Below are 11,750 nucleotides of genomic sequence, written 5' to 3' on the forward strand. Positions count from 1 at the left end.
TGAGGAGGAGACAGCAATCACCCAAGACTTTCCTGGCTGGCCAGGTTGCCTGTCCCACCTGAGCCCTCCAAGGAATGAGGGATTAAAAAAGCACATTGGAGCATGGTTGTATGGTTGGCAGGATGGCCCTGTGTACCTGTGAGTGTGCCCCCGGCCTCCCTGACTCTGTGAGGTGCCCACAGAGGGTGTGAGGTGGTTTCCAGCCAGCCGGTATGTCCTCTCCCACCCCTGGGGATAATTCAGCTGGGCCAGCTGGCTGACCAGCTAAAACACCTGGACTTGAACCTCAAAGGCAGAGACCAGAGGCCATGAACCTCTGGAGGCCATGACCCTAATGCAGGCCCTGCACTCTCCAGGGCCCTCCGATCCTAGCTGATGTCTCCCAGTGTTAGTTGTTTCAGTCGTGTCTGACTCTGCGATGCCATGGACTGTAGCCCACCAGGCTCCTCTGTCCATGGGATTTTCCCAGCAAGAATCCTGCAGTGGGTTGCCAGGCCCTCCTCCAGAGGATCTTCCCGACCCAGGGATCAAACCCACGTCTCCTGCATTGCAGGCAAATTCTTTACCATCTGAGCCACAGGGCTGCATTTCTTCATTCACCTCTTCATTCATTCTTTGCTCACACATTTGTCAAGCTCCGCGTCTGCACTGGGCACTGTGCTTGGAGCTGAGGCCACAGAGATGACTAAGACCCACTTCCTGGACTCAGGGAGGTCACGGTCAAATAGGTGAGGGTCAAGTAAACAGATCACAGCCACATGAGGTGGCAGGTGTTTCCGAAGGGCATGTACACAGTGCTTTGGGGACATGGGGTAGAGTCACTGGCTGCTGGAAGCGGGGAAGGAAGGGGTCACAGAGGAGTGACCCAAAGTAACCCAAAGTGAGTCTTAAAGGACGAACTGGGATTCCAGAGGGGAGAGGAGGTATTACAAGCAGACGAGGCAAAAGCAAAGAGCAGCAAGATGTCTGGATTTGTTGAGTGGTACCTGGAGGGAAGTGGGTCTACCCACAGCTGTGAGCCAGGAGCAGGGCACGAGCGACATTAAGATACAGGGAAGTGACTCCCACCCAAAGAATGAGCAACTGGGTGAGCAGCACTGTCCCCTGGGTCCTCCTAGGCACAAGCGGTGGCTGCCTCCCTCCCCCAGATTCCCCAGGTGGTGGTTTTCATGGTTCACTGGTGGGGAGACAAGGTGGGCGTAGCTGAGTGAAAGGAGCTTTACTTCCACATTAATGAGATGTGCCAGACAGGCTCCAAGTCCACGAAGAAAGTGAGCAGGGAGTGAGCAAAGAGCCCTTCATAAAGAGAGGAGAGGGCTGCCCCTCTAGCCAGCCTTGCAGCCGGGCAAGTTGTTTCAGCTCTCAGGGCCTCATTTCCTCACCATAAAACGAAGACTCCTCTGGTCCCTTTCAGCTCTGACATCCAGAGGATTCAGGCGTCTTTAAGGGCATACCCTACCCCAGAGCCCATGGACCTGTCTCGGTGGAAGATGTCACCCTTCCTCCCAACTTGTCACTTTCCCTCCCCGTACAGAGACAATGACCATGTTTGAAAATGTCACCCGGGCCCTGACCAGACAACTAAACCCTCGAGGGGACCTGACACCCCTGGACAGCCTCATAGACTTCAAGCGCTTCCATCCCTTCTGCCTGGTCCTGAGGAAGCGGAAGAGCACCCTCTTCTGGGGTGCCCGGTATGTCCGCACCGACTACACCTTCCTGGACATTCTCGAACCCGGCAGCTCTCCTTCAGGTCAGCCTTGGCCACGGACTTGGGGACTGAGGGAGGGCCTGGAGCCGGCCAACCAGGAGGACCTGAAGCTGTCTCTGCCCAGGGGACAGGGGTGGGAATCCTCTAGCCAGAAAGTTCTCGAAGGAGGCAGGGAGGAGGAAGCGCCCCTCAGCCCAGCCCCCTTCATCTTCTTCCTCCTGCAGACCCAACAGATTCGGGGAACTTTGGCTTTAAGAATATGCTGGACGCCCGAGTGGAGGGAGAGGTGGACGTGCCAAAGACAGTCAAGGTGAAGGGGACGGCCGGCCTGTCCCAGAACAGCACCCTGGAGGTCCAGACCCTCAGTGTGGCACCCAAGGCTCTGGAGACCCTGCACCAGGAGCGGTGAGACTCGGGGCAAACCTGTGCAGTGAAAGGGTGCTTTGGGCCTGAGCCAAAGGGCAGGGCCCTCACGCTGAGCTTTCACCTACGGTCACCCCAGAGGAGCTCTTGAAGATGACCCTTAAGCCTGTGGGTTCTTCCGGGCCATTTCCTAACCACTCCCCTCAACCCCACCCCCATCCGTCCACCACCTCCCCACTATCACGAACACCCGAGGATGAGTGTTTTCACACTAATGAGTTGTGTGGCCTTGGAAGTCACTTCGCTTCAGCTTTCTCTCCTGAAAAATTGTTTAAGTGTTTGATGAAATTCTCTAGGGACTTTTTCCCTACCATAAGACTCTATGAAAATACACTAAAAAGGGAAGAAACCTTAAAAGCTCCCTACTGCGACTTGAGCACAGCATTCTCCTTGCATAAACAAAGCCCCCCACCCAGCCCCAGCCTGCAGGGAGCAGCCCTCAGGAACGCTGCCCCAGCAGCACAAGGGGTGTGGCAGTTGCCAAGTCTGCCGGTTTCCTCAGATGTTTGACTTGACAAGGGAACTGACTTTTTAAGTAGTTGAGTGGTGGTTGAAAGGAGGTGAGTGCTGGGGAGGCAAGGAGAAAGGGCTGAGGTGCTTGGGGAATCATGAGTAAACTCAGCCCGCCTAAGTACAAAGCACTCTGTTAGGTGCTGGACTGCACTAGAATACCTTTGCCTTGCAATTTCAGAGTGGGGGAAAATGTACAACAGCAACTCTAATCCAAGGCCAGAAATGTAAGTGCCAGAGGAGGGCTTTGCCTGAGTTTTGTGGCAGGTCAGAGGGACTTCTTGCTGGGGAAATGAGAACAGACTTCTCAGAGGAGGCAGCCCACAACCTAGGCCTTGAAAGTGTGAAAGTGTTAGTCACTCAATCATGTCCACCAGGCTCCTCTTCCATGGAATTTTCCAGGCAAAAATACTGGAGTGGGTAGCCATTCCCTTCTCCATTCCCTTCTCCAGGGGATTTTCCCAACTCAGGGATGGAACCCGGGTCTCCTGCATTGCAGGTGGATTCTTTACCATCTGAGCCAGCAGGGAAGCCCTAGGGAAGGCCTTGAAAGATGAGCAGAAATGGGACCTGCAGGGCTTGGGAGAATGGCATTACAAAAGCACACAGGTGAGAAATCTCAAAACCTATAGCGACAGGACTTCCCTGATGGTCCAGTGGTTAAGACTCCAAGCTTCCAATGCAGGGGGTGTGGATTCCATCCATAGTCAGGGAACTAAGATCCCACATGCTACACGGCGTGGCCAAAATAAATAAATAAATGCAATCCATCCATTAAAAAAAAATTGTTTTAACCTATAGGGGCCATGAATAGCCAGTTTGGTAGAAGCAGGTAAGAGTGAAACAAGGGAGAAATGTAGGGAGAGCCAAGACCACGGAGGACCCAGGTCAAGGACACATCTATGCTGTGCCATGTACAGGGAGACTTGACGATGCTCCGATGTGCCAGGATTAATCTGGCCAGACGGAGGAAGTGTGTCACAGGATAAAGAACAGGGAAGGCAGGCAGATCAGGCAAGACTGTGTTCCACTGCCCATCAGAGAGAGAAACTCAGTAGGGAGAAGCAGACAGAAAGAAAAGGGCTGAATGGACGCAAAGTCTCGAGGACAACAGAGTGGCTGGACTTGGCAGGGTGAGGGAGAGGATTTTGTCAAAGTGCACCTGGGAGAGAGCTAATGTGCCGCCTGGCCGTGTTAATACTTCTATGTTGCAGGGAATTCCCTGGTGGTCCAGTGGTTAGGACTCCAAGTTTTCATTGGCGGGAACCCGGGTTCAAGCCCTGGTCAGGAAGCTAAGATTCCACAAGCCAAAAAAAAAAGGTAGAGAGAAAGAAAGGACCCCACCCCACCCCCCACCCCCCGCCCAGGAGAGAGGCACAGAACTAAGAACAGGGAGGAAAAGGAGGGGAATCCAAGGGAGAAAGAAACAACCATGAGACCCCATTCTAGGCCAGGTGCTGTGCCCGAGGGTTCCCCAGTCTCTCTCTCTCTCTTTCTCCCCGGAGGTAGGTGTCATTATCCTCGTTTTATAGATGAGGCAACCCAGACTCAGAGAAGCTGCCCTGCCAGGAGCCAGGAGAGCTGGGTTCCAGCCTGTCTTGCTCCAGAGTCCTCATGCTTCTTGACACCCCTGTGCCTCACTCCTGGGAATAACAGAAGAAAAGAGAAGGGCAGGGCCCAGATGGGGAAAAGCTCTGGACAGGCCCCTTCTGTTTCTCCTGTCACAGGAAGCTTCTGGCAGAGCACCCATTTCTGGAGGAGATGCGAAGTCGAGGAGAGAACCTGTATGTGGTGATGGAAGTAGTGGAGGCCGTGCAGGAGGTGACCCTGGAGAGAGCTGGCAGGGCCGAAGGCTGCTTCTCCCTCCCATTCTTTGCCCCGTTGGGGTTACAGGTTTGCTTCCCGCACACTTACATTGACTTTACCCTCAGAGGCTGCATTGCTTTCCCCAGTCAGCGCCCTCCGCCCCAGGATACTGAAAAGGACCCACTCTCTCCCTCCCCTTGCTCTTCAACATCCAGACACCAGTTGGCCAGGAACCAATCATCTCTATGGTCAAGGTGCCCAGTTGGGTAGATTCTTGTGCCAGCTGCCACAGGGAGCTACTAGGGAAGGGGAAACTCACAGCCACCAGTTTTCCCTTACAGTGCTCCCAATCTTGGGAAAGACGTCCTTGCTGCCAGAAAGGTCTCAGTCTTATGAAGGAGACACAGAGGTGAAAGGCCAGAGAACGCAGGCTTGGAAAATTCAATGTAAATAAGTAGTCTTTACTTACCTATATCTATATTGTGTAAGTATAGATTCAAATAAAAGCAAGGAGATGAAACCAGTCAATCCTAAAGTAAATCCCTGAGTATTCATTGGAAGGACTGATGCTAAAGCTGAAGCTCCAATACTTTGGCCACCTGATACAAAGAGCTGACTCACTGGAAAAGACTCTGATGCTGGGAAAGACTGAAGGCTTTTGAAGGAGGTGGTAGAGGATGAGATGGCTAGATAGCGTCACCGACTCAATGGACATGAATTTGAACGAATTCTGGGAGATAGAGGAGAGAGGAGCCTGGCATGTTGCAGTCCATGGGGTCACAAAGAGACAGTCATGATTTAGCAACTGAACAACATACTGTGTAAATATTCAAGGGCTGAGTTGGAACCAGGAGTAAGGATTAATCATGGAAGGCTTCCTGAAGAAGGTGATCATGGGACACATGGCAAAGAGGAAGAAGGAACCAGGGCCTGAATGGACGCTCTAAAGTGGGACAGGGATGCACAGGCAGGTGATGAACAGGTCTGCCCAGTTCCTTCATGTGTCTGAACCCGGAAGACAGAAAGAGGTCATTAAAGGGGTGATCAGCAGAAATGAGCAGAAGAGCTCTGAAGCTCATTCCACACGGGATGGAAAGGTGATCAGGCACACCACTGAAGGGTTCCTAACTTCTTGTCTCCCCAAAGGATTTTGAGCCTGGCCTTCCACTTGCCCTTTACCCCCTCACTCCCAACATCTCACTTGTAGGATCTCTGCAGACTCACAAATCCTCATTGTCTACTCCTAGGGATCCGTAAACCACAAGGAGGCTGTCACCATCCCCAAGGGCTGCGTCCTGGCATTTCGAGTGAGACAGCTGATGGTCAAAGGCAAAGATGAGTGGGGTGAGCATGTTTTCCCCTGCAGACAAGAGTTACCCACACACTCCTAAGGCATCCTGCTCCCCTCTTGTGGCAACACTGGGGAAGGAGCAAAGGAGTATATTGTATTGTGGTCCAACCTCCACTGTAGGGGCTGCCCTGGGAGTGAGGAACCCTGGATTCTGAGCATCTCCTGAGTGCTAGCTAGGCACCTTTGTTAGCAGGGAGAAGGGGGTACAGAGAAGAACAAGCACAGCCTCTGTTCTCGAGAATTCTGGGGCCAGGAGTTTCCTGGTGGTCTAGCAGTTAACTCTCCGTACTTCCACTGAAGGGGCCTTGGGTTTGATCCCTGGACAGAGAACTAGGATCTGGCATGCCACGTGGCCAAAAAAATAGAAGTCTGGTTCTGATGGAGGAAACAGACACAGATACCAGTACTAGAATGCAAAGTAGAAAATAGTGATATCATACGGAAAGATTTACAGAGGAAGAAAAGATTACTTCCAGCTGTAGAGACAGATCAAGGATAATGTTGAGGTACTCAAAGACAGGTTCTTAGCCTTTAGCAGAGTCCATAGGCTTGAGGCCAGAGAAAGAAAGTTGGGGCAGCTGTTAAAAGTCCTTCTGCCCTCCCCGCTCTTGTTCCTTACAGATATCCCACATATCTACAATGATAACATGTACACCTTTCCCCCCGGAGGTAAGTAAAAATTGCTTCCTGGCTCCCCATGTGTTCCTCCCTACCCCTGACATTATCTGCTGACATCCTGCACCCTCTAATAGGGTATACCAGAAGCCCCCAAGGAGCCCCCTGGTGTTGTTTCCCAAGGCTCTAAAAATATCCATCTTCAGCTTTAGGAAAGGCAGATAGAGGCATAGAAATGTGCCCAAGAGAGACAGAGAAACAGAAAGAGACCGGAAGGCACCATCAGAAGCAGCAATACTGGAGACAGTGTGTGTTCCCAAAATTGCAGAGGCGGATGAGCTCTGTTTTTATAATGATCACTGATAAAGCTGCCTTGACAACTGTTCTAGACAAAAAGGCACAAAGAGGTTTTATGCTGACATATGTGTGTTGTTTCTGTCTTCAGAAAAGCCAGAAGACGAGAAGTTCCCCCGTAAGTGTTTCCTGTCATTTCACTGCAACTTTCTTGATAGGGTTTTTAAACTCTAATGTTTTTCTTCCCTTCTCTCTGGGACTGAAAAGGAATGTGGCAGAGCAGATCTCAGAAAAACTATTGTCTCTGAAACACGGCAGGAATTCCAATAGCCTGGGGAAAAGCAGTGGAAGGGGGAAAGTCTTTGGGCAAGACTCCCAGGTGGTCAGACGCCTCCAACCTCTGTCCTCAAGGCCTTAGTAATAACGACCTATCACATGCGCATCTGCGTCTCTGCTGCCCAGCACCTGGGGCAGGAGCCACAGAGTCACACTGATGCCCACTCGATCCAAGTGCCCCGTTTCACAATGCCTTAGCTTCTCTGCTGCCCCATTTCTGCCTCCCACAAATGGAACAAGAGTATCCTTAAGACAGCTGGGACATCCCAGGAGATAGGATGTATTTCCTAACCTCCATTCCCTGGGTATGGCTCCTGTTTGGGAGGATTGCCTTCTAATTGGATTTTTTTTTTTTTTCCTGCAGTTATCCAGGCATCTGATGTTGGTAAGGAAATTTGTGTTTCTCCCTAGACATTGGCAGGAAGACAGTGGAAGTAATCTGGGGGTGAAGGGAGAGGAAGACAAGTGCTGAGGCCCTGGTGGTGGGGCTTGGAGCCACTTCCAGGAAGCCCACTCTTTCCAAAGCAGGCTGGATGTATTCCTAGGATGCCAGGCCCCTAGAGGGGCAGGCCAAGGTTCAAGCTATCCCTAGCCGGCCCATGCCCCTGGATTTAGACCCGCTACTCTTGGGGCTTCCCAGGTGCTGCTAGTGCTAAAGAATCTGCTTGCCAGTGTAGGACACATAAGACACGCGAGTCCAATCCCTGGGTTGGGAAGATCCCCTGGAGGAGGGCATGGTAACCCACTCCGGCATTCTTGCCTGGAGAATCCATGGACAGAGGAGCCTGGCGAGCTACAGTCCACAGGGTTGCAAAGAGTTGGACACGACTGAAGCGACTTGGCAGGCAGCACGCACATACTTCTGAGCAGTCCCCTCCTGGCCTTCACCCAGTCGCCAAAATCACTTTGTCAATTGACTCTTAAGAAGGGAAAATAGACCTTCCTTCCCAACTCTTAGGTGGTGGTCCTAGAGAAAGGGAAGTCAGTTGTCTACTGATCTGGGGTGGAGCCTAGAATCTCGGGGGAACGAACACCTGGTTTAGATGATACTGTGGGTCCTGGCCCACCCCTCGATTCCCCATCTCCCCACTCAACTGGGGAATAACTTTATAACTGTAAACCTTGGTCAAGCAAAAAAAGAAGCCAGGCTCTAGCTGAGAGCAGAGCTCAGGGGCAGCAGAGCCTGGGGGCCTAAGCAGGGCTGAGTGAAGGAGACCCGCCAGGAGAGCATATACTGAACTGATGAAGAGGATGCCACATCTACTGTTGCCACAGGGGCGGTACACGAGGACTTCAGGACCCTAAAAGAAGAGGTTCAAAGGGAGACCTGGGAAGTGGAGAAACTGAGCCCGGAAGGGAAGAGCTCCCTGCTCAGCTCCCTCAGCAAACTCCTAGGGAAGAAAAAGGAGCTACAAGACCTAGAGCTGACGGTGAGGACCCGAGGGAAAGGCAGGAGACGCAGGGGAACATGGAGGTGGGGGAGCTGGGGGGGAGCCCACGGACCTGGCAGATGGCTAGTGGCCAGAGGAGTCGGCAGTGGATGCCTTCTCCAAGGCTGGTCAAGTGCCCTCCTCTCAGGCTGCCAGGGTCGCCACTGCGCCCTGCGTCTCTTTGGAGATGGGCAAACAGTGCAGGTTCCCGGGCTGGGCAGCAGGCCAGCAGAACCTTCTTTTGGAGGGGGGCTCGACCTTTCTTTTCCAGAGTCCAAGACTCAGGGACCAAGGAATCCAAGAGTCTAATACTTTTCAGGACTTGATATCTTGAAAAAGAAACAAGGAAATGGAGAGAATTAACACATCTCAAGGGACTGTCATGCGCCAGGCACTGGGAGCTCTACCCATGTTCTCCTAAATAGTCACCCAGCTTTCCCCACAGCTTGAAGGAGCTCTAGGCAAAGGACATGAAGAGACCCTGGAGGCACTCCCAAAGAATGTCCTGCAATCAAAGGGGGCTATGGACGCCATCCTCTATTTCCTTGGAGCCCTAGCAGGTAAGTGGGGAGTGAGGTCTTTATTTATACACCTATTCAGCAGTAGGAATGAGTCACTAAACGAATTCTTAAATGAATGAATGAGTAAATAAATGCCAGGCAAATTATACTGCAGTTAAGTAGTTTATATCTACATTCTAAAAACATTGGTTTCATTCCTTACGATTCACATGGTCACCATACCCTAGTCTTGCTAACAGAGGTTGGGAAATAATCCTAGTTTTATCAGCCATATATTTAAAACTTCTGCATATCGCTAAGCTCGTCATTTTCATTTCAATATCTGATAGCTTTAATCTGAGGATAACATCTTCTGATCTTACCCATGAATTCTTTTTCCCTCTGCAAGAAATATTGTCCCACTTTGAAAAACACTCTGATCCTTCACATGTAAGCTGAGATGTTTGTTCCTTCAAGAAGGCTGCCCTTAGGAGCTTCCCTGGTGGTGGCTAAGACTCCATGCTCCCAATTCAGGGGGTCCGGGTTTGATCCCTGGTCGGGGAACTAGATTCCACGTGCCTCGACTAAGACCCAGCACAGACAGATTAATTAACTAATTTAAAAAAAAAGAAGAAGAAGCCCGCCCTCAAACACCAAGACCAAGGTAGGTCTTCAGCTATGGCCCCTGTCACAGCCTGCACTGTAATTACAAGTTATTTTGTCTTCTCGGCTACAATGCGGAGAAGTTCCCTGAGTGAGCATGATTTTTACCTAACACACCCAGCAAAGGCACTTGGCCCAGAACAGGCATTCCACCGTGGGTGAACATATAAATCAGTGAATGCTGAAATTCTGGAAGTACACCCATTTGGAACTTGTAGTTCCCTTTGCACCAACACACATCTCTTCCTCTGCTTTTTTTCTCCAGAGCTAAGTGAAGCCCAACAGAAGCTGCTGGTAAAATCCGTGGAGAAAAAGATCCTACCAGTGCAGCTAAAGCTGGTAAGAAAAAAATGGCAGATGTTAGGGAGACTTTGGAAGGGAGTCAGCTATAACTGGTGGAAAGATACGATCTAACCTAATGACAGAACCATCCTACAGGGCCTCTGTCTTATCCTAGGAGATCATGCCTACTTCTCATTTCTCTCCATGTTTCTTCCTATTTGCTATTTCACAACTAGAGGTAGAGGAGTGCATTTCTGGGCAACTATCTGCATTTTTCAGTCTGATCCTGGGAGAAGAGACAGAAAATTCTAGCTTGGTTTATTCCTAGCCAAGTGATGTGAGTCAATCTTAATGTCTCTGAGTCTCCCTCAATTCATTCCTCTGTAAAATGGGTCTAAAAATAAATGTGCTGCCCATCCTACAAAGCTGTTAAAAAGCCCAGGCAGAGTTGTCATTAATGTAACCTAAGGGGTTATAGTGAGAGAAAGTTAGCCCTCTTTCTGGATTTTGTGAGTTGGGAAAAAGGAATAGAGGTTTCCAGTTCTTTCTTTTCACACTGCTTTGCTTCCTTCCAGGTGGAGAGCGCAATGGAACAGAATTTCCTCCAGGATAAAGAGGGTGTATTCCCCCTGCGACCTGAGCTGTTTTCCTCCCTTGGGGAAGAGGAACTGACCCTCACAGAGGCCCTAGTGGGGCTGAGTGGCCTGGAAGTGCAGAGATCCGGCCCCCAGTACACGTGGGACCCAGACACCCTCCCCCGCCTCTGCGCCCTATACGCTGGCCTCTCCCTCCTGCAGCTACTGACCAAGGCCTCCTAACTTGCCTCTTTGATTCAACTCCTGCTTCCTTAATGCCTCCCCTACCTCACTGTACCCTGTGTGAACACCCAAGGGCATTTCAGAACCACCGGGCTAAGGATAATGGAAACTGTAGCTGATCACTCAATTCCCACTTGTGCAAATCTGTACACCCCCCATCCCTACTGCTCCACAGCCCATCCACAGATGCTTAAATTCTCTAATAGTGTAAACACTCAAAGTTGAAAAACTATGAACCATTTCAGCAAATCCCAAATTAATTAATTAATTTCCTATCCCAACCCCTCCCACTTATGATTCCAAAGATCAAACTTTACTGGAATTGATGAAAAAAACATTATTTCACTTTGAGTGAAACGTCTTTTGGTGTTTTTCCTTAAAGAGTCTATCCTAAGGAAATTCTTAATTTGTGCCAGAAAAAGACAAAGAGATTATCATACTCTATACAGATTATCTGTACATGAACACTATTATGATGGCCTCAGACTGGCTAGAAAATGCTCGGAGAAGAACTATGAAGGTGTAGAATGTGGACTCTAGACTCTAGAATCAGAAGATCATCAAAGCAATTTGTCTTCCAAGAGGAGCCTTTGAGGTTCTCTGGACTCGGGTTGAGGGACTGGGAAAGGTGAAGACCTAGAGATATGTGGTACAAGCACAAGAGTAAGACAACTTCCAAGTTTATTGAATAGAAAACGCAGGGGAATTCCCTGGCTCTCCAGTTGTTAGGACTCTAAGTTTCCAATGCCAGGTGGCCAGGTTTTATCCTCAGTCTGGGAACTAAGATACCACAAGCCATGCAGCCATATATATATATATTCAATGCAGATAAGTAAAAAATAAATGGTACCTCAAGAATACTGGGTGGCTTCCCAGGTGGTACTAGTGGCAAAGAATCCACCTGCTAATGCAGGAGATGCAAGAGACTTGGGTTTGATCCAAGTCAGGAAGATCAGGAAGATCCCTTGGAGTAGGGAATGGCACTCCACCCCAGTAGTCTTGCCTGGAAAA

General features: G+C 50.3%; 1 protein-coding gene across 1 annotated transcript; it reads left to right on the plus strand.

Annotated features, from left to right (window-relative positions):
- The first annotated feature begins 1,539 nt into the window (after positions 1–1,539).
- Positions 1,540–10,739, plus strand: GSDMA (gasdermin A). Its single transcript, XM_068978229.1, has 11 exons — positions 1,540–1,753; positions 1,936–2,116; positions 4,372–4,537; positions 5,698–5,794; positions 6,423–6,470; positions 6,862–6,888; positions 7,411–7,431; positions 8,322–8,476; positions 8,922–9,036; positions 9,905–9,978; positions 10,497–10,739. The coding sequence occupies exons 1-11, from the start codon at positions 1,540–1,542 to the stop codon at positions 10,737–10,739; spliced, it is 1,341 nt and encodes a 446-aa protein (XP_068834330.1).
- Positions 10,740–11,750: the final 1,011 nt, after the last annotated feature.

Source organism: Capricornis sumatraensis, chromosome 8 (assembly GCF_032405125.1).
Source record: "Capricornis sumatraensis isolate serow.1 chromosome 8, serow.2, whole genome shotgun sequence".
NCBI classification, from domain to species: domain Eukaryota; kingdom Metazoa; phylum Chordata; class Mammalia; order Artiodactyla; family Bovidae; genus Capricornis; species Capricornis sumatraensis.